The sequence below is a fragment of the Sus scrofa genome, chromosome 8 (assembly GCF_000003025.6).
Source record: "Sus scrofa isolate TJ Tabasco breed Duroc chromosome 8, Sscrofa11.1, whole genome shotgun sequence".
Taxonomy (NCBI): domain Eukaryota; kingdom Metazoa; phylum Chordata; class Mammalia; order Artiodactyla; family Suidae; genus Sus; species Sus scrofa.
The window spans coordinates 37,325,578-37,349,684 of NC_010450.4; the positions used below are offsets into that span (position 1 = coordinate 37,325,578).

General features: G+C 39.5%; 2 protein-coding genes across 2 annotated transcripts in view; one reads left to right on the top strand and one right to left on the bottom strand.

Annotated features, from left to right (window-relative positions):
- The window catches only part of GABRB1 (gamma-aminobutyric acid type A receptor beta1 subunit), a 376,937-nt gene that overhangs the window by 347,564 nt on the left and 5,266 nt on the right, over positions 1–24,107 (top strand). Inside the window, exons 6-8 of the mRNA XM_003356910.5 lie at positions 6,302–6,439; positions 6,543–6,695; positions 11,336–11,580. Coding sequence (XP_003356958.4) covers positions 6,302–6,439; positions 6,543–6,695; positions 11,336–11,580 — 536 coding nt within the window. The remainder of the gene's footprint in view (positions 1–6,301; positions 6,440–6,542; positions 6,696–11,335; positions 11,581–24,107) is intronic.
- Positions 19,131–24,107, bottom strand: part of COMMD8 (COMM domain containing 8) — a 35,617-nt gene continuing 30,640 nt past the window's right edge. The window contains exon 5 of the mRNA XM_021100563.1: positions 19,131–19,427. Within this exon, the coding sequence (XP_020956222.1) occupies positions 19,275–19,427 (153 nt within the window). The 3' untranslated portion in view covers positions 19,131–19,274. The remainder of the gene's footprint in view (positions 19,428–24,107) is intronic.

The window sequence follows — 24,107 nt, forward strand, 5'->3', positions numbered from 1 at the left end:
CAAAATGAGTGCCTCAGATATTACCTTTGACATCACAAGACTTCATTTAATAATGGTACCTAAACCTTATCTACTACCTTGTTGCAAAGGACTCTGGGAAATGTAGTTTTTAGGTTTCCTGAAGATTAAAATACATGCTAAAGAAAGCCGATCCACACAGTACCTGCCACAGAAGGATTTAGAAAGGAATTTTGTGGCAAACTCTGTAACATTTTATATGAAGCTCCAAGAGGGCAGGCGCCATGTCAGCCTAATTCAGCACCATACCACAGCATCTTTCCACCCCCAGCACAAGTCAGCACTCAGTACATACCTACTCATTGAATGAATAATTCATACACACAGGTTAGTGCCTGGTTGTGGAGTTAAGCTTGGTAAGGAGTCTTATTTTTTAGAGTTGCCCTGGATTTTGTGATTTGTTTAACTTTAAAATCACTTTGTCTAGCCAAAACAAAAAGCCCATTGGTATTAATAGATAATCACATTAAGCTGTAAATGGACTTATGAGGTTGACTCTTCCTATTCAAAACATGGTGTGTCCTTTTATTTGTTCAAAGCCTCTTTTTTGCCTTTCAAAAGTGTTTCAAAGGTTGCTTCATATGTCTTGCCTGTTTCTGATTAAGTTTATTACTAGATACTTCTTGTCTCCATTTTCAAAGAGGTCTTTTCTTCTGTTATATGTTATAAATTGTTTTTATATACGAAAGCTATCTATTTCTGTATATAATTATGTACTCCATAACCATACCAAATTCTATTTGTTCGCAAAAGTCATTCACTTAATTCTTTGGGGTTTACTGGAGATACAGTTGTATAATTAGCAAACCTTAATAGTTTAACCAGCAGTTTTCCAACTTTATAATGCAATTTTCCTTCTCTTGTTTAATGCATCGGTTAGTATTTCCAGAACAATGTTAAAAGTAATAGCAGTGGTAATAGACACCCCTGTCTTGTTTCTAACTTTCATGGGAATATTCTACCATTTCCACAATAGGCATGATGCTGGCTTTGAAACTGAGATAAGTTAAGAAAGTACCCATCTATTTATATTTACTGAGTGATGCTGTTTGTTTTATTAAAAAAACCAGTAGGTTGGCTATTAAGTCTTGTCAAATGCCTTTTTAGCACCTGTGTAAATAATCACATATGCTTTTTTTCTCCTTAGATCTGTTAATATATGAAGTGTATTACTAGATTTTCTAATATTGAGCCATTTGCACTCTTAGAATAAACCCCACTAGTTATGCATTGTTATTTTATGTACTGCTGGATTTTGTTCACTAATGTTCTACTTCCTTTATGAAAATAATTTGGAAATTTTGATTCTTAGTCTATACTTTGGAACTGTTTAAGGAGGAAACAGAGTAATTTCTTAAATGTTTGAGTCTGATGTTTGTTTGTAGGGGGGGAACATCATGCTATTTTGATCTCCTATCTTTCCTGCATTGGGCTTGAGCAAATGGTTTTCTTATCAGAAAATTATCCATTTCATTTGAATTTTCAAATTTGTTTGCAGAGACCTGAGCACAGTAGTCTTATGATTTTTTTTTTACAGTCCCTGTTCCAAAGCACTTTCCATGATGATGTCCTAGTTATCCATCCTGATTCATTTGACTGGAATCTTCTGTAGAATAGTGTCCTCAAACAGGTCCCTGGGTGATCCATTCTCTGATCTTTACACATCTTCTCTGGAAAGAAGTGGTATTTTGCCTGAGAATGAGACTCTTGAATCTCTAAGCTGCTGCCCTTTTGCCTTCACTCTACATGTTCTGTATTGTTATTTTATAATCCTTTCCAGTCTAGAGCTGCACATCAGAAGTCTGATGCTTTTTCCTGTGAGAACACCTTGTACTTTCTATCTGGAAGATTGTAAAATGATTATTTTACCCTTAGAGTTCAGGAATGATATGAGGATTACCTCATATTATGAGCCCTTCAATATGTCAAATAATTTTATTACGTATTATACGTATATTTTTCTGTGGAGGTTTTCCAGAAGTTCTTTTAAGAATTTGTTTTAAGGCAGTTTTAGGTTCATAGCAAAATTGAGGGAAGGTAGATATAACCCTTACCTCCTGACCCCCATTCGTGGATGTCATCCCCTGTTATTAACATCCCCCAACAAAGTGGTCCTTTTATTACAACTGATGAGCCAACATGGACACATCATTATCACCCAGAGTCCATAGTTTACTTTAGGTTTCACTCTTCGTGTTGTCCATTCTGTGGGTTTAGACAAATGCATAATGACATGTATCTGCCACTAAAGTATCATACAGAGTGTTTTCATTGCTCTTTAAAGATCTTCTTTGCTCTTTCCATTCATCCCCCCCTACTCCCAACCATGGCAACCACTGATCTTTCTGTCTCCATAATTTTGCCTTTTCCAGAAATGTCACATAGTTGAAATCATACAGCATGTAGCCTTCTCAGGTTGATTTCTTTCACTTAGTACTATGCATTTAAGTTTCCTCCCTGTCTTTTCATGGCTTGATATCTCATTTCTCCTTAGCACTAACATACAATTGCCCATGTGTACCGTAGTATTAAAGGACTGGAGAACATCCTGATTGCTCCCAAGTTTTGGCAGTTATGAGTAAAGCTGCTGTAATCATCTGTATGTAGTTTTTTGTGTGGACATAAATGATCAGTTCCTTGGGTAAAAACTAAGGCACATGATTTCTAGATCATATGATAAGAGTATGTTTAGTTTTGTAAGAAATTGCTAAACTCTTTTCCAAAGTTGGTGCACCATTTTGCATTCCCACCAGCAATGAATAAGAGTTCTTGGAGTTCCCTGGTAGCACAGCAGGTTAAGGATAAGGCATGGTCACTGCTGTGGCTCTGGTCACTGCTGTGGCATGGGTTTGATCCCTGGCCTGGGAACTTCTGCATGTTTTGAGTGCAGCCAAAAAAAAAAAAAAAAAAAGTGAGTGCAGCTTGCTGTTCCACCTCCTCTCTGACATTTGGTGCTGTCAGTATTCCAGATTTTGACCATTCCGATAGCTGTGTAGTTGTATGACATTAATCTTTTAATTTGCATTTCTCCTACAGCATATAATGAGAAGTATCTTTTCATATGGTTATTTGTCATCTGTATATCTCCTTTGGTGAGATGTCTGTTAAGATCTTTGGCCAATTTTTAATCAGGTTTTTTTTTGTTTGTTTTCTTACTGTCAAGTTTTAAGATCTCCTTGTATATGGTGGATAACAGTCCTTTATCAAATTGTCTTTTGCATATATTTTCCCCCAGTCTGTGGTTTGTCTTCTCTTGAGTTCAGAAGGTTTTATCAGATTCTCAAGGAGATGTTAAGAACTACAGTCTTACAGAGCCATACCCAAATTTGGTATAAATCCCCAATTTTCCAATTAGTTTCATGTAAGTTGCTCTAAATCCACTGGGTGAAGAGGGTCTCACAGCCTCTCAGACACTGAAGATTATATCTAGAAATAACTACTTTCTATTATTTCTACGCTACACTTGGCTCATTGTAAAATGGGTTACTGAATAGGAAAGACAACCCTTTGAAGAAGGGGCAGATTCTTGGACTAAAAGACAATAGTTTAAAGACAAATAAAATACAAATTTTAACATTATAGTCAATAATAACCTCTATAGAGTGGCAAAAGTAACAAATATAAAACAATTGTGAGTTCAATGAGTTCAGGGCTGAGAATACCAAAAAAAAAAAAAGCTTTTTGGAGAGAAGTTATAAATGTTTAAAGCAATCAAGTTAAGAGTTTTATTTCCCCTCAAAAAACAAAAAGGAAAAATAATATTTCTTACATTCTTTCAATAGTATTCTGATGGTGATCCCTTGGCACTTGGAATTCAAATTTTAGATTTTAAATATATTATTTTTTTATTTATCTCTTGAAAAACAGTCTCTGGTTTTAATCAAGAGTAGGGCAGCAAAATGTCTACCACATTATGTGGTTACTTTTGAAACACAAGCCCTAGTAATTCTAATGGGAAAAGATACGCTGCTTTCTTATTTGAGGCGAATGTAAATAGAAAGTAAACTTAGAAGGTAAACATACTTATACCAGAGACCCCTCCCCACCAAAAAGCTCAGGAATTGCCTGAGTACTTTTGCAAGTAGAGATAAAGGTGGGGCTATAAACAGGGAAGAGACTCTAAGAAACGGTTGTATCTCCAGATCCCTTGACCCACACCTCAACCCCACAAAGACTGCGTCTTATCCTCTGAAGCGGGTATAACAGCAGGTCTTTGGGATGGGGGACAGGAATGCAGAGCTTGAAGGTAGGAACACAGGCTGAAAATAAAGGGATTAAAAGAAAAAAGAAAAGACACTTAGGAAGATCTTCATCTCTAGCAGATAGAAAGATACAAATCACTTCTATATGCTTTAAATGATTTTTAGATATTGAGATATATCAATGCATTGTTTTTATGCAAGCTTCCCTAATATATGACCATAATCCAGCTAGACCCCTGGCAAATGGGAGCAGAAATGGAAGGGGGAATGGATCCCAGGATAGACCCTTCTACCACAATCTACAATCCTCTACACGTTCTCCTTAATTAAAACTCATTCTTAAATATTAAGATGTAAAAATAATCAGAGTTCCCATTGTGACTCAGCATGTTCAAAACCTGACATAGGGTCTGTGAGGATGCAGGTCTGATCTCTGCCCTCATTCAGTGAGTAAAGGATTTGGCATTGCCACAACCTGTAGCATACGTTCAGGTTCGGTGTTGCCATGGTAGTGGCGTAGGACAGCAGCTACAGCTCCCAATTTGATCCCTAGCCTGGGAATTTCCATATGCTGCAGGTACGGCTGTAAAAAGAAAAAAAAAATCATCAAAAGTTCATATAGTGTCCAAACTTACTGTTTCTAAAAATCTCACCTATATATTAGCTGTAATCAAAGGATATAAATAGAAACTTGACTAATTTTCTAAAAGAAATGCATATTTTTTTAATGTCTTGCTCATTGAGTAGGTACCCACTTGGTTTTCCATTATAATCTACCCTTTTACCTTTTCTGTTTCCCTTTTAAAAAATATGTGCTCAGTTATTATACTTGTTGTTAATAATGCATAGTCAAAATCTATGCCCAGGTACCTAGAATCTAGGCATCCCCAGACCTAACTGAAGAGTGCCCACTGGTGGACACAATGAGAATAAATACACAGTGGTGATGGCAGATTTCACCAAAAGATCACAGAGCTTATGTTCACTAAAGCCAGGTGTACCCACCTCTCAATGCAGCCACAGCCAAGCCATCAGAAATAGCACTCAAGGAGTTCCCGTCATGGCGCAGTGGTTAATGAATCCGACTAGGAACCACGAGGTTGTGGGTTCGGTCCCTGCCCTTGCTCAGTGGGTTAACGATCCGGCGTTGCCATGAGCTGTGGTGTAGGTTGCAGACATGGCTCGGATCTGGCGTTGCTGTGGCTCTGGTGTAGGCTGGTGGCTACAGCTCCAATTGGACCCCTAGCCTGGGAACCTCCATATGCCATGGGTGCGGCCCAAGAAATAGCAAAAAGACAAAAAAAAAAAAAGAAAAGAAAAGAAATAGCACTCAAGGGAGTTCCTGTCGTGGCTCAGCGGTAATGAATCTGACTAGTATCCATGAGGACTCAGGTTCGATACCTGGCCTTACTCAGTGGGTTAAGGATCTGGTGTTGCTGTGAGCTGTGGTGCACGTCGCAGACATGGCTCAGATCCTGAGTTGCTGCGGCTTGTGGTGTGGGCTACAGCAGGCCATTCGACCCCTAGCCTTGGAACTTCCATATGCCACAGGGGCAGCCCAAGAAAAAAAGAAAGGGAGGGAGGGAAGGAGGAAGGAAGAAAGGAAAGAAGGATTAAAAAAAAGACATAGCACTCAACATGGACCTCTTAGGTCGTCCTGATTTATTTATTTATTTATTTATTTTGTCTTTTTGTTGTTGTTGTTGCTATTTCTTGGGCCACTCCCTCGGCATATGGAGATTCCCAGGCTAGGAGTCGAATCGGAGCTGTAGCCACCGGCCTACGCCAGAGCCACAGCAACGCGGGATCCGAGCCGCGTCTGCAACCTACACCACAGCTCACGGCAACGCCGGATCGTTAACCCACTGAGCAAGGGCAGGGACCGAACCCACAACCTCATGGTTCCTAGTTGGATTCGTTAACCACTGCGCCACCACGGGAACTCCAGGTCGTCCTGATTTAAAACAAACTCCTCTGATTATCAGTTGCTGGGAATTTTCTCTCCAGATCCCAGACTGTCTTCAAAATGAGTTTCTAGGCCAACTGAACTCTATTTAACTGTGCTGTTTCTTGGTTTTCAGATGGCTATACCACTGATGACATTGAGTTTTACTGGAATGGAGGAGAGGGAGCCGTAACGGGAGTTAATAAAATTGAGCTTCCTCAGTTTTCGATTGTTGACTACAAGATGGTGTCCAAGAAGGTGGAGTTCACAACAGGTGAGGCCGTTTCCCCAAAATGAACTAGGGGCGCTGAGAAAGGAGATGGCTCTAACCAAATGGCAATCTGATTTTGTTTTTCTTTCACTTTTTTTCCACTCAGGAGCATATCCAAGACTGTCACTAAGTTTTCGTCTAAAGAGAAACATTGGTTACTTCATTTTGCAAACCTACATGCCCTCCACGCTGATTACGATTCTATCCTGGGTGTCTTTTTGGATCAATTATGATGCATCTGCAGCCAGAGTTGCACTAGGTAATTCATTCCCAGAACTACAGAGCTGGTGGGATTTAATTTCAGACACCAACCAATGATAAGAATTACAGGCAAGGGCCAAAGAATGAGATTATCATTACAGTGCTGGATCATAAAACATCTAAGTGTAAGCACTTACGGGTGAATGTTTTACAACATAATGTCTTTTTATCATTTTACCAAAATTAAAAAAAAAAAAACCTTGGAGTACATTCAACACTATGTAAGTTCTTCTTAAAGCATATTTTAAAACTCTCATTACACTAATTTTTACTAACTTTGTGATTTCTTCTTTGGTTCCTGCTTTTTATTGTGGAGAACATTACTGCGTTTTTGTCAAATCGATTTGGAGCCAGCTGAATTTTGTGACCATTATCAAGCTATGTCAATACTATCTTTCAAGTATTAACTACAGTTAAATCATATCCATCTGAGTCTCCTTTAAATGGAGCTCCCTGCACTTGAATAAGGCACGGACAATTTATCAGCTATATTAATGATCTGTGAGCAGGACAGAATAAAAATGGTTTCCTTCCCAGGGGAACAAAATTCAGAATTAATCTTGCCATGATTGAGTAACTGCTGCAAGCTAAAAGGCTCTATTTGAGACTTTAAAGGATTCCTTGGCAAGTCAGAATATATAAGGTCTGTTTGATGAATCTGGGTATGTGTGGGTCTGCCTCATTATTTGATCTCAGGGCTAGTTCCGTTATCACTTTCTGGAGCTTATTCACACTCACAAACACACACACCCATACACATACATACAAAAGAGCAGCAGCATTTATGACTAAGCTAACATATACATCTCTTTTCCTCTGAGACTATGGAACTGGATTAGATGATCAGCAGATCCTTTTACCCCTAGACTAATTGTCATCTCCACAACTCATTTCTATTGGTTGAGTACATAAAGCAGCCCATTATTAACCCTTGAACATTATAAGACTAAGAAAAATAGACAGTTTATCATATCATACATATGTATCTGCACATATTATTTGAATGTGAAAATGTGTAACTGCTATGGCTAAAGAAACACATTGGACAATGCCCACAGCTGAGAATAAGAAATATCAAGGTCCTGAACTGTGGTTCTCTTTACACTTCTATCCTCAAAGCTAATGATATTTGATTAGAAATGTCAACATATAAAGACACTGACTAAACCTGTTCTTTGAAATATAAAATCTAAGGTATTTAAAAACTTTATCTAAGTGAAAAAAGGCATTTACTTAATAGCCCTTCTTGATTAAAGAAATTGAGCCAAAGAGTAGAAGCAGAAGTGAAATTAGTGAATTTTTTTCATGTTTTAAAGTTTTATTTAAATATAGTTGATTTATAATGTTGTGATAATTATTGCTGTACAACAAAGTGATTCAGTTATCCATATACAAACATCTATTCATTTTCAGATTATTTTCCCATGTAGATTATCTCAGAATTGGGTAGAGTTCTCTGTGCTATACAGCAGGTCTCTGTTGGCTAATCATTCCATATACTTCACTGTGCATATACCAATCCCAAACCCCCAGTCCAGCTCTTGTCTCCTTTGGTAACCATAAGTTTGTTTTCAAAGTCTGTGAGTCTGTTTCTGTTCTGCAAATAAGTTCATTTGTATTGTTTTTTCAGATTCTACATATAAATGATATCATATGATGTTTTTCTTCCACATATAACTTCACCTTGTATGATAATCTCTAGGTCCATCCATGTTGCTGCAAATGGCATTGTTTCATTCTTTTTTAGGACTGAGTAATATTCCATTGTATAGAATTTTAAATTAATTGTTTCTGTACAAGACACTAGGTAGTGGAGTTCCCATCATGGCTCAGTGGTTAACTAATCTGAGTAGGAACCATGAGGTTGTGGGTCAGATCTCTGACCTTGCTCAGTGGGTTAAGGATCCGGCATTGCCATGAGCTGTGGTGCAGGTGGCAGATGCAGCTTGGATCCCGAGTTGCTGTGGCTCTGGTGCAGACCAGCAGCTATAGCTCTGATTAGACCTAGCCTGGGAACTCCCCATATGCCGTGGGTACGGCCCTAGAAAAGACAAGACACTAGGTAGAGCTACATTAGGGGCAATTTAAAAAAAAAATTAAGGGCCCCAAATAGTTCCCAGGCTAGGAGTTAAATCAGAGCTACAGCTGCTGGCCTATGCCACAACCACAGCGATGCCAGATCTGAGCTACATCTGTGATCTACACCACAGCTTGCGGCAATGCCAGATCCTTAACCGACTGAGAGGAGCCAGGGATCAAACCCAAATCCTCATGGATACTAGTCAGGTTTGTTTCTGCTGAGCCACAACAGGAACTCCTGAAATTTAAATTTTTATTCAAATAAATAAATAGGACAACTCATGATGGCATTTCAATATCAGTCCAGACATTTAAATTCATCATTGATCCAAACCATTTTAATTTTTCGTGTGATAGTTCTGACTTCCTACATTATCTGTTCTCCTAAAGTTGAAAAGTCAAATAGGGAGTCTAAACAGAATTCTCTGCATGTCAATGAAGGCTAAACTATTTTCTTCCCTTTTCATTTTTGAACTTTCATTCCCTTTGCCAGTTTTTCTTTATCTTTAATATCCATTTCCCATTTTTAAAGATCCCATCAAGTTTTAGGATTTACTTTTTCATCTCTCTCTGCTTTTATTTTAAATGCCTTTGCTAACTGCCTCCTTGTTTTTTTATCCCTAGCCAGGTGAATAACTAATCTCAGAGTTTCTGTTTACTCAGCTATAAAGTGGGAATAATATACTTGCCCTATTACACTCAGCGGGCTGTTATGACAGCCTTATAATTCATAGCTGTAAGTGTTTAAAATTGTAAAAACACCATACAAATGTGTAATATTAGTATTGAAGCACAGTTTAGTATTAGATATTAGTGTCAATTCTTATTTTTCCCAACTATCATTTCATCATCACCACCATCAACACAAAATATTATACAGACACACAAACATTATTTTAACTAAGTAGACAAAGCAGAATCTTCCTTTAAAGATTATAGTCTTAGTAGTTCCCCACATGGTGCAGCGGAAACAAGTCCAACTAGGAACCATGCGACCCTACCCTCGCTCAGTGGGTTGAGGATCTGGCGTTGCCATGAGCTGTGGTGTAGACTGTAGATGCGGCAGGATCTGGCATTGCTGTGGCTCTGGTGCAGGCCAGCAGCTACAGCTCCAATTAGACCCCTAGCCTGGGAAACGCCATGAGCCTTAAAAAGACAAAAGACAAAAAAATTTTAAAAATAAAAAATAAAGATTATAATCTTATATTTCTTCAGTAAGTTGAATTTTAAGGAAATCTTTTCCAATTTCAGGAAACTAATTCCTTCTAGCCTCTGGAATCAACAAACTAGAGGCAATATTTGGGGGGGAAAAGTAATAGAATATACTATATTTAAAAATACATTTGCCAGATACTTAATGAATTTTCTTCTTTTGGCGTTGACTCACTGTGAATGATACATTATAATTTTAAAAAGCAATACTGATCCTGTGACCTGGGTGTATTACAGATTCATGCAATAAAATAGGTCTCTTCAAACTAGTCACCACCTTTCAGTTCAGTAGTGGCTGCTGTGGAGATGAGTATTACAAGGACAGCTCTAGGAGGGGCATGACAGAGATGCTGAAAGAAGGAAGAAGGAGGTGACAAGTAGCAGAATGAGGAACATATGCTACGCGATGAGCATATTGATGAGAATCTGATATTTCCATCCTTTCTTTCTTTCTTTCTTTCTCTCTCTCTCTCTCTCTCTCTTCTCTTTCTCTTTCTTTCTTCCTTTCCTTTCCTTTCCTTTTCCTTCCTTCCTTCCTTCCTTCCTTCCTTCCTTCCTTCCTTTCTTTCTTTCTTTCTTTTCTTTTCTTTTCTTTCCTTCTTTCCTTCCTTCCTTCCTTCCTTTCTTTCTTTTTTTTTTGATGTTTAGGGCCGCACCCAGGCTAGGGGTTAAACAGAGCTACAGCTGCCGGCCTACACCACAGCCATAGCCATGCAGGATCCGAGCCACATCTGTGACATACACCACAGCTCTTGGCAACACCGTATCCTTAGCCCACTGAGCAAGGTCAGGGATTCAACCCGCAACCTCATGGTTCCTAGTAGGATTTGTTTCCGCTGAGCCGCAGTGGGAACTCCCCATTTTTCTTTTTCCCTTATGCATTATTTTTTATCAAAAAACAGTTTTCAACCCAGCACTCCCAGAGCATCCTATTTTATGGCTCACTCATGGACTACACAGGGACCTGCAACTTTTCCTTTAAATGATGTGCCCTTTTTGCCCTGTGGTTTATTGCATTACTGCCATCATTCTGGGGCACCAACAAGAGAATGGCATCAGCCCTCTCAGTCTTAAAAAAGGGGACTCGGTGTTCCTATTGCGGCGCAGTGAAAACAAATCCGACTAGGAATCATGAGATTGCTGGTTCGATCTGGTGTGGCCATGAGCTGTAATGTAGGTCTGGCGTTGCTGTGGCTGTGGTGTAGACCAGCAGCTGTAGCTCCATCTCGACTCCTAGCCTGGGAACCTCCATATGCTGTGGGTGCAGCCCTAAAAGGCAAAAAAATAAAAATGAAAAAGGGGACTTAACCAGTGCCTTCAGGTAAGTTGTGTCTTTCTGTTTCCTAGGAATCACCACGGTGCTGACAATGACGACCATCAGCACTCATCTCAGGGAGACCCTGCCAAAGATCCCTTATGTCAAGGCGATTGATATTTACCTGATGGGCTGCTTTGTGTTTGTGTTCCTGGCTCTGCTGGAATATGCCTTTGTAAATTACATCTTCTTTGGGAAAGGCCCTCAGAAAAAGGGAGCTGGCAAACAAGACCAAAGCGCAAATGAGAAGAATAAACTGGAGATGAATAAAGTCCAGGTAATACATTAAATATTCCTAGCAACCTTTGGAAATTGAGCAACAGCATGGTGCTTAGAGGTCCCATAACAGAAAAAAATGATGAAATATCAGTTTATCTTTAATAAGGCTCAAACCACCCTTCATGTTTGAAAACTGAGGATTAAAGATGTTAGGTTGAAGTTTACATAGATTAATAACATACTTGGGCCTGCAAGTCAACCCCAAGTCCATTATTCTTTATCTTAAAGTATGTAGTTATGAAAGTCTATGCAAAAGAATAATTCCAGATCTACTTAATAAATAGATGATTGATCTAAAGTGAACACGCTCTTACTCCTAAGTGGTAGTGGGACACTATAGCACAGTGGTTACAACCACAGACTGGAATCAAGCTGCCTGGGTTTAATTCCCAGATCTGCCACTGACTGGCTTTAGAACTTCAGGCAAATCAACCCATGTAACTCCTTATCTAACCTCTACTCTCAATATCATCATCCATAAAATGGAGTTTACTATAGTATACCTATCTCTCAGTTAGTGAAGGACTAAAAGAGTTTCCTTATTTTTTTAAGTCTTGTATTTGGAACAATACCTAGAACATAATAAGTACTTAATTGGATCTCAAATCAGGAAACTTGTATTCAAATGAATGAACTTTTTAAACTTGAATTCCAGTAAGAAAGAAACTCCCTCCATTGTCAGGAGACAAAACACTTAAAGAAAATAAAGATGCATTTTGATCTGTGGAAAGCTAGACTAAGAATGCCACAAATGGTTTTCACAGAAACATAAGTAGACAAATGTATGCCAAAATTCAAAAAAAGATCATGTTAAGAGATGGCAAAGTAGTTTCTATCAAACTAACCCTCTTATAGATTAAAAGTTATAAACCTTGAGAAAAATTTTTAAAAATCTACTTGATATGGGAGAGTAACTGAAAACAAGCAAAAACCAGAAGAGAATTAGCCCTCCAACAAAGGAAACTCCACTGGGTGAAATCAGTGTTTATACAGCTTTTCCCCCAAGGCCATGCCTCAGTCTGGGGCAGGGGTGTGGAACAGCGAAACATCAGCAAAGAAAATTGCAGTTTTATTGATCTAATACAACAGAGCATGCAGTTTGATACTTCCAGAGTTCCTGGAAATTTTAGCAAGAAGCGAGTCACAGGAGAAACTCAAAAATCTAAATATAAACTTCCCATGAATCTTTAGTTGATCTCCGAATTACAAATGTATAGATAAAATGCCAAGAAATCCAGAAGGAAAAAAACAAAACAAAACAAAAACAGCTGAAAGACTGGGGGGGGGGGAAATATAGAGATATTTCAGCTGTTATCCTCCACATGGAAGTTAGGATTTGGAGTTTGAATCCAACTATTTAGGACAAACAGGTAAATATATTAATTAGGCTTTCCAATAAAATCCCAAAAGGATCATACCTTAGGAGTAAATACTAAGTCACAAGTTTAAGAGATTCCCCCTCGACTTAAGGGAAAAACTAAAATAGACTCACCCTAACAATACATAAAACCAAATCTCTACACTAGGGGATCTATTAGAAATTTAACTGTCTTTTAAAACAAAACCCAAGATTTGTCAGGGAAGATAACAAAATCCAGTCTCTATAGTGCCTTATCAACATGTCTAGTACAATAATAAGAAATTCCTAGACATGAGAAGAAATAGGAAAAAACTGCCCACAATCAAGAGAAAGAAATTTAGTCAATAAAACAGACCTGCCAAAACCTCATATGTTGGGTTAAAAGATAAGGGCTATAATTAAGAATAAGAACTATAATTAATACGTTTAGAAGTTCATAGGAAATAGCCAAAATATCCTATACTAGGTGAATGCTTAAACTATTATACCTTCACACTGTAGAGTACCAGACTAATAAAAAGTAAAGGACCATTGATACAGGCAACAACTTGGATGAATCTCAAGGGCATTATGCCAAGTGAACACAGCCAATCTTAAAAGATTACATATTGTCTGATTCCATTTAGATAATACTCCTGAAATAACACAATTATAGAGATGAAGAACAGATTAGTGGTTGCCAGAACTTCTGACCGTGGTGGGGAGGGGAAGATGGATGGGACTGATCATAACAGGGTAGCTCGAGGGAAATCTTTGCAGTGGAAGAATAGTTTTGTATCTTGATTGAAGTGGTGGTTACATGAATCTAACATGTAGTAAAAGTACATAAAACTATACACATTTTATACCAATATCAGTTTCCTGGTTTTGATATTGTAAAATAGTTAAGTAAGATATAATCAATGGGGAAAACTGGGAGAAGAGTACCTGGAATCCCTCTGTGCTGTCTATGCAACTTTCTAGAAATCCACAATAATTTCAAATTTTAAAGTTAAGAGTTCCCTGGTGGCCCAGCAGGTTAAGGATCCAGCAGTTATCACCACTGTGGCTCAGGTCGCTGCTGTGGCATGGGTTTCATCTCTGGCCCCCAAACTTCTACATGCCACGGGTATGGCCAAAACAAAAATTAAAAGTTTAAAATAAAAGCCATAGAAAGAGATTACTATATGAATAGATGGGGTGTATCAGAATAGGACTTGAAAACTATATAAAAGAACCAGTGGAAATCATAAAATTGAAAAATTTTATTAGATGGATTAGTATCAGATTTTATACAACAGAAGAAAAAATTAGTAACATTGAAGGTCATGTTGGCATCCTCTCACTTTTTCCATTGCTGCTGTTCTTACTAAAAATACCACTACCTCAGGGATGTCGTAATGGACAGATGCACTGTTGGTTTATACTTGGTACCCTTGTAATTTGTTCTCATGGCATCCCGGGCTTTTCCACCTTAGGAGTGACCACAGTATTGAGTATGTTTTTGTCTGAGTAATTATTTTTGTGACCGCTCTCTGTTAGACTCCAAGCTTCCCAAGGATAGGCACCAGGGTCCCTGTGTATTATGTTTATTGTTCTTTCCTCGGTGGCTAGAAGTGAGATAATTCCAAAGAAGCACGTTTTGAATGAATGACTGCTAGAAAGGCATTTTCCATTCAAGATGGGGTCTTAGCTACCACACAAGATACTGGATGTTACATTGCAGTGGATTAGTAAATTCTTATGTATTCATAAGGAAGAAAAGGGGACCATCCATAGTCCAATTTTCGCTTCTTCCCCAGACTTATAGTTTCTATCACTTTGATTTTTGACATTTTCTCAAGCTTACTTTCTATCAACCTCTGCTATTCTGAGTCACAATGATATAACATCAGATACATATAATCTTCCAAGAAGTGTTGTGGATGAGATTTTATAAACATCTTTCTGTTTAGATGGAATAATAACTTACAAGGAATTTATAATCATCCCTGTAGCTGCATAAGTTTTCCCGTTCCTAACTTCCTTATCCTCTTCCAAAACCAAGGGCTCAGGCAATGTGACAATAACAAAACAAGTGTATTACTTCATCTGTTCTGTGCATCATCTCCAGCAGTGAAGTTAATAGTGCAACCTGTGTGGTATTTTAAAATGGTAGCCCCTGGTTATATTTTAAAAACAGAAAATATTAGATTTTTTCCTTTAATATAATGGTTGGATGATCCCTCCCTTTCATTTTTGATGCTTATAAACAGTCGAATTCAGATGACATACAGGTTCTGGTTCCAGACACTTTTTTTCTGAGGGATGCCTAATACCAGCCTAGAGCATAAGGTGGCATTGATCATTTATCACATATTATTGTGATGGCCCTGGCTGGGCAGTCCTGTCAAGGGGGATCTGTACTGAAGCTTCAGAAGTGCTTGCTTTGTCTTGATTTATATTTCCACCGCTGCACTGAAGCATCTTTTTATATGAGTACAGATGCTCAATCCAGACATTAGGAGAGTTTCAACCTCCAAGGTGATAAAGACTGTAGATTCATAAACCCCTCAGGCATCGTTTAAAACTAGAGATGGTATTTAGAGTTTTGAAAGATAGATTTCTTAGTACAGCCAGGCCGTAAGTAAGCTACATCTAGGCCACTTTTATACTAAGCTGGAACATAGATGGTTGTATCTGCTTACCACAATGCCTGCCCATTTGCAAAGAGATCCACCTAAGATGGAATGGTTGCATGGGTGGTCTATGATCAGAGACTGATTCAAGATCATTCTAAGTCATGGGGGACATTGGTGGCATCTGCTGAAGAGTCATGCCCAAGGTAAAGTTGGAACCCCAACTTGGCAAGTCAAGAAACAGAATTTTTCCCTTCAGAACCAGAAGTTGATCCTGTGATCTGGTTTCTTTCCTCCCATTCCTATTCTCTATGGTGAATCATCTACACTTTCAGACAACTTTCTAAATGTAAATCAGTTCTGAATTTGATTAATTACAGGATACAAAATGCGTGTGAAAATAGGCTTCATAAAGATAAACAGGAGTTCCCATGGTGGAACGAATCTGACTAGAAACTATGAGGATGCGGGTTTGATCCCTGGCCTAGCTCAGTGGGTTAAAGATCTGGTGCTGCTGTAAGCTATGTTGTAGGTCGAAGACGTGGCTCAGATCCTGCATTGCTGTGGCTGTGGTGTAAGCAAGCAGCTACAGTTCCGATTAGACCCCTAGCCTGGGAACCTCCATATGCCTCAAATAAGACCCTAAAAAGAGAAAAAAAAAAAAAGATAAATAGCCCCACATCACTGCCTTGCCCTTGGCCTTTAATTAAACTAAGCATTCTGACTTAGCATCTTGGATTCTGAAGAAATTCAGGCAGGGCTTTTGATTTCTAATGATAACCTGCACTAAAAGTTCTTGAACTTCTTTAGCCCTCAAACCCCTGTCCATTTCTGGCTTGGTCCATGTTTTGTTCTCTAGTCTTGGTTTAATTTAGCTAATCTCCAGAGTTTTCAGTAGCCTAACAGTCTAATTTTCCAGGAATCTCAAAATCAATCTCAATATCCCACCCCCCACCTCTCATTTTCCTTCTGGTATCTAGCCTCTAATTTCTTCTATATCTAAACAGCTAGGATTCTTTTGCGAATGAGAGAGAAATCTAACTTACAAGTTTAAAAAATTCCAACAGCTTAAGAAAAAGAGGGGGGAGGGGAATCTTCTGGCCCACACAACTGAGCAGCAAAGGTTCTGATTTCACATGTGGCGAAATCCAGATGTTCCAACAATGTCATCAGAAAGCATATCCCTTCATCTCTTAATTCTGCTTTCCTTTATGTTCGCTTTATTTTCAGTAGAACTACCCTCATGGTGGTCCCTAAACTCCAAGGTTTATAGTGTCAAAGTTCTTCAACCCCAACACAAAATTACTTTCTTATACTCATGAGTCCCAAAAAAAAGTCTTAAAGGAGTTACCATTGTAGCATGGTGAGTTAAGAATCCAATTGCAGTGGCTTGGGTCACTGCAGAGATGCAGGTTCGATCTCCAGCCCAGCACATAGGGTTAAAGGATCCAGCATTACCACAGCTGCAGCACAGGTCACAGCTTTGGCTCGGATTTAGTCCCTAACCCAAGAACTTCCATATGCCGAACTGCATATGGGTGCAGCCATAAAATAGAAAAAAAAAAAAATCCTGGATTAAGTCTTTGGGGACCAGCTTGAGTCATAGTCTCATGACTCAGAAATCAGTTCCCTTGACCAGGAAGATGGAAAACCCTATGTGCCCAGGTCTAGATTGTATGTCTGTCCCTAGAGCCTGGAGAGTGCAGTCGGGCCCACCTCAACCACATTCAACAAGTGAATGTCAAGGTAGTGTTGTCGGAGGAAGGTGGATTGGAATGAAACAGGTCTAATCAACACACATCCACCACAACCCATCCAGACCCTTTGCCTAAAGTATATATCCAGACTCCTTAACGTGGGATCCAAAGCCCAGTGCGTTCTCATTCTGCTTTCCTCTTCTGCCTCACTTCTCCTTCCTCTCCCCACCCATTTTTTTTTATTTATTGTGTGTGTGTGTGTGTGTGTGTGTGTGTGTCTGTCTGTCTGTCTGTCTGTCTGTCTGTTGTCTTTTTAGGGCCGCACTTGCAGCATATGGACTAGGGGTCCATAGACTAGGGGTCTAATCGGAGCTACAGCTGCCGACCTACACCACAGCCACAGCAACACCAGATCTGAGCCATGTCTGCAACCTACACCACAGCTCACTGCAACACTGGATCCTTAACTCACTGAGCGAGGCCAGGGATCGAACCCGCAACCTCATGGTTCCTAGTCGGATTCGTGTCCACTGCACCACAACAGGAACTCCAGGATTCACCTCTTAACTGATCTGTCTCCTCATTCCTCAGGCTGATTTGGTGCTCCTCTGCTATCCCTCTACTGCACCTTATGCTTAGCTATTTTCTTAATTTATCGATTATTTAATGAGTTTATACTATGTGAATCCCCCCTAACCATCGGGGATACAGTTGGCAATAAATCACACAAAAGCCTACATTTGAATGAAAGAGGCGGACAATGACCATCACAAACACACAACTATATCACACACAGACACACACAAAGTGCCAGGTAATAATAAATGCTGTAAAGAAAAAAAAGCAGAACTTGAATGCAGACACTGTATTTCTGACTTTGGTGTTCCAATGCCTCTCACAGAGTCTAGCACAACTCAGACACTTACATGACTTTTAAAATAAGGCAACTAATGAAATGATTGTAAAACCAAATAGGTGTAACCTCAGAATTCATGTGTAGTTGGGAACTTTTTTCCCATTATAGTCCAATGATTACAAAAACAAATTTTAAGCCTTTTCCCAAATGAAAACTATTTGGTACTTTTTAGAATTAAATAATATATGCAAGAAATATTTTCTAATGAAGGACGTTTATTCCAATTAGGGGCAGTTAGTGGTAACAATAATGTGTGTTATTAACACATGGATTTCAACCTCTGTTTAAGTGGCCCTCACAAATCTTTTCCCAGTGAATCCCTTCTTAAACCCTTGTATTGGAATCTAAGCTGATTGATAACCCACACTGCTTTTCTTTCATCATCTCTAATTGGGAGGAATAAAGCATAGAAGTGTTTGTGCTGATTAACTGAGGAAACCCTGGCTTACTTCAATAAGAAGATTCTACCTGTTGAGATGCAGTAACAAGAACTCATGCACTTAGGTATGGTATCCACAAACCCGAAGCTGTTCATACACAGGTGGACATTCCATGTTCTAAATAGCTCCTTTACAGCTATGTGAAAAACAATCATTACTCTGGCCCAAATCACTCAACCATTCTTTTCTATACTTGAAGAGCAAAACATCAGTGATGACATTTTAAATGAATAATTTAAGGAGACTCACTGAAGGTGAATCAGAAAAATGACCCTGGGAGTTCCTGTTATGGTGCAGAGGAAATGAACCCAACTAGCATCCATGAGGATGTGGGTTCAATCCCTGTCCTCACTCAGTGGGTTAAGGATCTGGCGTTGCTGTGGCTAGGGTGTAGGCTGGGCAGCTGTAGCTCCAATTCGACTCCTAGCCTGGGAACTTTCATATGCTGCAGGTACAGCCCTAAAAAGCAAGAAAAAAATTATACATATAGGTATACACACACACAGCTGTTTTGTTTTTTTCATAATGCTACTCAATATTTAAAAATGAATTTTATTACCTGTTTTCTTTATAAGAATGTGTAAGAGCCCACAGTTCAGGAGCCATATCTCTTTTACTCACTGCTATCTTCCCAGAACTGTTTCTAAATTCCCAGAATTTTCAAACAAGCTCTTGTGATTGGTTAGCACTGCCCTGCAGGAAAGGAAGAGAGGGTTCTCCAGCTGGAAGCCACCTCTCCCCACCTCAGGTCTTTACACAGTGAAATCGCAGGTGCCCCTGTGTATATGAACCCCTCCAAGATTTGCCTGTGGTCAGGAGAATCTTCAGGATGGACCTTCAGGAGGGAAGATAAGAGAAAGCGTCAGGAGGCAAGGAGAAGGTGAATCACACAGTCACAAGGGAGCACATTTCAAAAAATCTATTAGGAGAACTAATAACCTGAGTTTGAAAGAGGTTACAGTATTTGCCCAATAAAACATGTAGAACCAATAAGAGATGGGGGCAGTCACAGGGCTTGTACAGCAGAGTACAAGGTTAAAGGCCTTATTAGTTGAGATCTTTGAAATTCTAAAACGTGAGACATATTGCATATGGGGGGCTGGTTCCTTCATCAGTGTCTGGAACAGGGCCTGGCACATAGTAGGTACCTTTTATTGAATAAAAGGATGAGTGAATGAAGGAACTATTAACATTTTAACTTTTTTCCATTATAAACCTAAAATTAACTCTTCTAGCCCATAAATATACCTAATAGGAAGTGGGGTGAGGAGGAGGGATTAACAAGCTCTTAGGGCTACAGATCTAAAGCCGTGTTCTCTGCTCCCCTTTATTAGACATCTTGCATTTGGATCATCTGAATGGGAAGAGAATGAGTTATTTGCCCTCCTGAAGCCTTAAAAATATTTATATTCTGGAGTTCCCATTGTGGCTCAGTGGGTTAAGGATCAGACATTGTATCTGTGCAGATGCAGGTTCGATTCCTGGATTTGCTCAGTGGGTTAAGAATCCAGCACTGGAGTTCCTGTCATGGAAAAGGAACATGACTGGTATCCATGAGTACACAAGTTCAATCCCTGGCCTTGCTCAGTGGGGTAAGGATCGGCGTTGCCCTGAGCTGTGGTGTAGGTAACATATATGGCTCGGATCTGGTGTTGCTGTGGCTGTGGTGTAGCCAGTGGCTGCAGCTCAGATCCAACCCCTAGCCTGGGAACCTCCATATGCCATGGGTGTGGCCCTAAAAAGACAAAAAAGAAAAAAAGAGAAAGAAAGGAAAGAAGGAAGGAAGGAAGGGAGGAAGAAAGAATCCAGCGTTGCCCCATAGGTTGTAGATGCAGCTCAGACCCAGTGGTGCCATGGCTGAGGCACAGGCTGCAGCTGCAGCTGCAGCTCTGATTCGACCCCAGCCTGGGAAATTCCATATACCACAGGTGTGGCCATAAAAATAAAAATAGCAAGAATCATCGTATTCACTTGTTCTTAATTTAGGGTCAGCAATGCTTTAAACTTAAAAATGAATCAGTGATGTCAGTTTGACAATTATGTGGTTCATCACGAAGCCATTGCCCGGATAGTAGACAGACTTATCTCCCCAATTATCAGAACCCCGAACAACTGCAGACTTTACCCACCAAGGCAGCAGTTCAATATGCACAGCCCTGACTGGACTGCACCTTCTCCAGAAGCAGATCAGAGGAAGAGAAGAGTCCAGAAGGCCCAAAGCCACATATGCCTGCCTCTTTCTTCCAAATTTGCCCATGAGATGGGTCAGTGGGAAGAGTGAAAGAGGAAAAAGAGAAAAGAAGCCAGAAGTGTTCCTCCAAGCTTGTCTTCTGGAGGCTGGAGAGGAAAGTCCCTTGCTGTACCGCAGCCTGCAGGGCAGGGAATGGTTATCTCACTGAACACTTATTCCAACATCAGCAACGCAGTAGGAAGTCCCTTAGGCTGTGTCTGCCCTAGAAATCCAGTGTGCTGACATCTTCATTTGCCTTACGTCCTTCTGTTCCAAGGGTTTAAAACCTCCGACATCTGGATCATGCCCAACCCAGATGTCAATATTTCCTTATTAAATTAGGCAGCGGTTGACCATTAAAGGTGATGAAGCAATGTCCAGCATAGCTCCTTGTTGCTTCTGAAGATGTGAAGAAATGTGGCCACTTTCCCCATGGATATTATTTTTGGGAAGCTGTGCCAGCCATGGATATAAGGATCTCTTGGGTGTCCTTATACAGTTGAGGTGAAAGGAAAACCACTCTTCTCCAAAGGGCAAGAGTTAAGGCAGAGCCAAAAAGAAACCTGCTAGAGTCAGCTGGAGTGTGGTTACTATACACCCACCTCACTAGGCAGCAAAATCTTGGAGGATGGAGAATGAAATGTCACACCTCTGAAGAAATGCTTGTGCACACCATCTCACACACACACACAGACACACTCACTCACTTACTGTACCACCAACTTTTAGGATACATCCTAGCTTATGTAAGGACAGAATGGAGATGGGCAATAATGGTTATACAACACTCCTTAATTTTCTCTTTTCTTTTCACTCCTTAATTTTCAAATAAAGAACATGGTAATGTTCAACTGTGCAGTAATGAAATCAACTTTCATGGGTAGCTGCACAACTGGATTCATTATTTTATATGTCAAACCACTTAAAGCTATGATTTCTTGTCAATGACGAATATTTGGAAGGTTATGCAGGAACTAATAAACATCATGCAATTTATAAGCACCTTTGAGTCTGCACCAAGGTTAACCAAAATATCTTCATAAAAATGTACTTTGCCATGACTTCTGTTTAATGAGAAGCAACTGTACACTTCACTGGCTGATTCTAAATTCTAGCTTGTTTACTTAAGAGAGATTTTGTGATAATGTAACATAATGATGCATCCAGTACAGGTCAAGTGATTCCGTTTTACAAGTGTTTTTTTGTTTTTTTGTTTTTAGTATGCTGTGTCTCGGCCTGGAATAGTCTCTATGATCAAAGTCAGTGAAAAATCAGAAATAAACCTGTGAGATTACCTAGTGAAAACCTTTCATTTACGGATGAGGAAATCGAGTTAATAACGAAACTAGGATGAAAACAGTTTTCAACTCCCAGTCCTTTGTTCTATCCTCCTCCCATCCTTTAAGATTCAAGACAAGCTCCACCTCCTCATGAAGCCTTCCATGAACCCCAATGATTTCTCACTTTTGTGAACCCCTAATCGTGGTCTATACTGTCCTACTTAGCATTTGGTTAAAAACTCTTTTGTCATTTCCAATATTATGTCTTATGCTGGTATCTCTAAGGAAATTATTATCTCAAGGACAAAATCATGTTTGATGATTCTCTGGACTGTTCCACAATACCAGGCAAAATCACTTGCATCATTTTACCTCCCAAAGTACTTGCCCCTTCTCTAATGAATCTAGAACTCTGGTCTTTGTCACTTCAACCCTATCATCCTCTTTAGTAACATGGACTTCCATAGGCATGATTTTCAACCACAGAAATACACTACTTTATATATATTCACACCCTTGACACCTAGCACAATAGCTGGTGACTTAATAAGTAGTCAATAAAGGTCTGGGGAGAAAGAGAGAAAATTCTTGAGGTTACTGTGACCAGGGAAGGTCCACAGAGGAAGTAAAATTTCAATTGAGCTTGAGGAAAACACATTGATTAATGTGCAAAGAGGAGGGGAAAATGATATCTGAAACAAAGCGTCACCTATGTTTGAATTCCAAATTTGTTTAACCTTAGGCATTTATTTAACCTGAGCCTCAGTTTTCCCATCCGCTGAACTAGGATGATATTATATATTTCAAAATGTTCTGAAAAATAAATTTCTGAGAAATGTATCTGATAAATTACACAGTAGGATTTGATAAATAGTAGTTACTAACAACAATAACAAAAATTAATAATAAATACCTGAATAAAGAAAGCAATAGGAGTTCCCGTCGTGGCGCAGTGGTTAACGAATCCGACTAGGAACCATGAGGTCGCGGGTTCGATCCCTGGCCTTGCTCAGTGGGTTAACGATCCGGCGTTGCCGTGAGCTGTGGTGTAGGTTGCAGACGCGGCTCGGATCCCGCGTTGCTGTGGCTCTGGCGTAGGCCGGTGGCTACAGCTCCGATTCAACCCCTAGCGTGGGAACCTCCATATGCCGCGGGAGCGGCCCAAGAAATAGCAACAACAACAACAACAACAAAAAAAAAAAAAAAAAAAAAAAAAAGAAAGCAATAGATGAGCCAGCATAGTGGTTAGCCAGGTTAGACAGAATGCTTCACAAGGGTAAATGACGATCGGTGAGAATGCAGAGAGAGACAGAGGCCAGATTCAGTCACCATTTCTCTCTCCCACTAATTCAAAGCTTAAAGTTATCAATCGCATCACTAAATTCACTGCAGGATGTGGTAATGGCCAAGGACTACGAAGTGGTTCATTCTTAATTAAAATCATATGAGCTTTGAATCAGACAGGACATGGGTTGTAATCTAAGTTCGGGCACTTACTGAGATGTGACCTTGAGGCAGTTGTTGTTGTATTAAACAAGTAATATCTACGAAGCACCTACCATAACTCTAGGCACATGACAGACACAAAAAATCTGAGCTATCTCATCTGTTATGTCCCACCATCACATCTCACCCTCTGCACTTTTCTTTGTCTTTGCTTCCTCGTATGCTTTTCTCTATCTCTTTCTTCATCACCAGGTTCTTTGCTTGGCCACCCAAATCCTGGGCTTTCACAAGTGTTGACTGAAATCAGTGTCATTTGAAAGCATTTATAGAGCACATATTGTAAGTCAGACACTGTGCTAGTAACTCTAAATTTAAATACAGCTGCCTGGATTGCCCTTGGAAGTACTTCAAATTCTTTTGCATGAATGAGCCATGACCTCCCCAGGGAAATCAGTTTGCAAAGTACATTAGCATGAAGTTAAACAAAGCCTTTAAAAACATATATGAGCCCTAAGATACTCACAATTTCTGTAGCTCCAGAAGTGTGTGTCTGGGCATA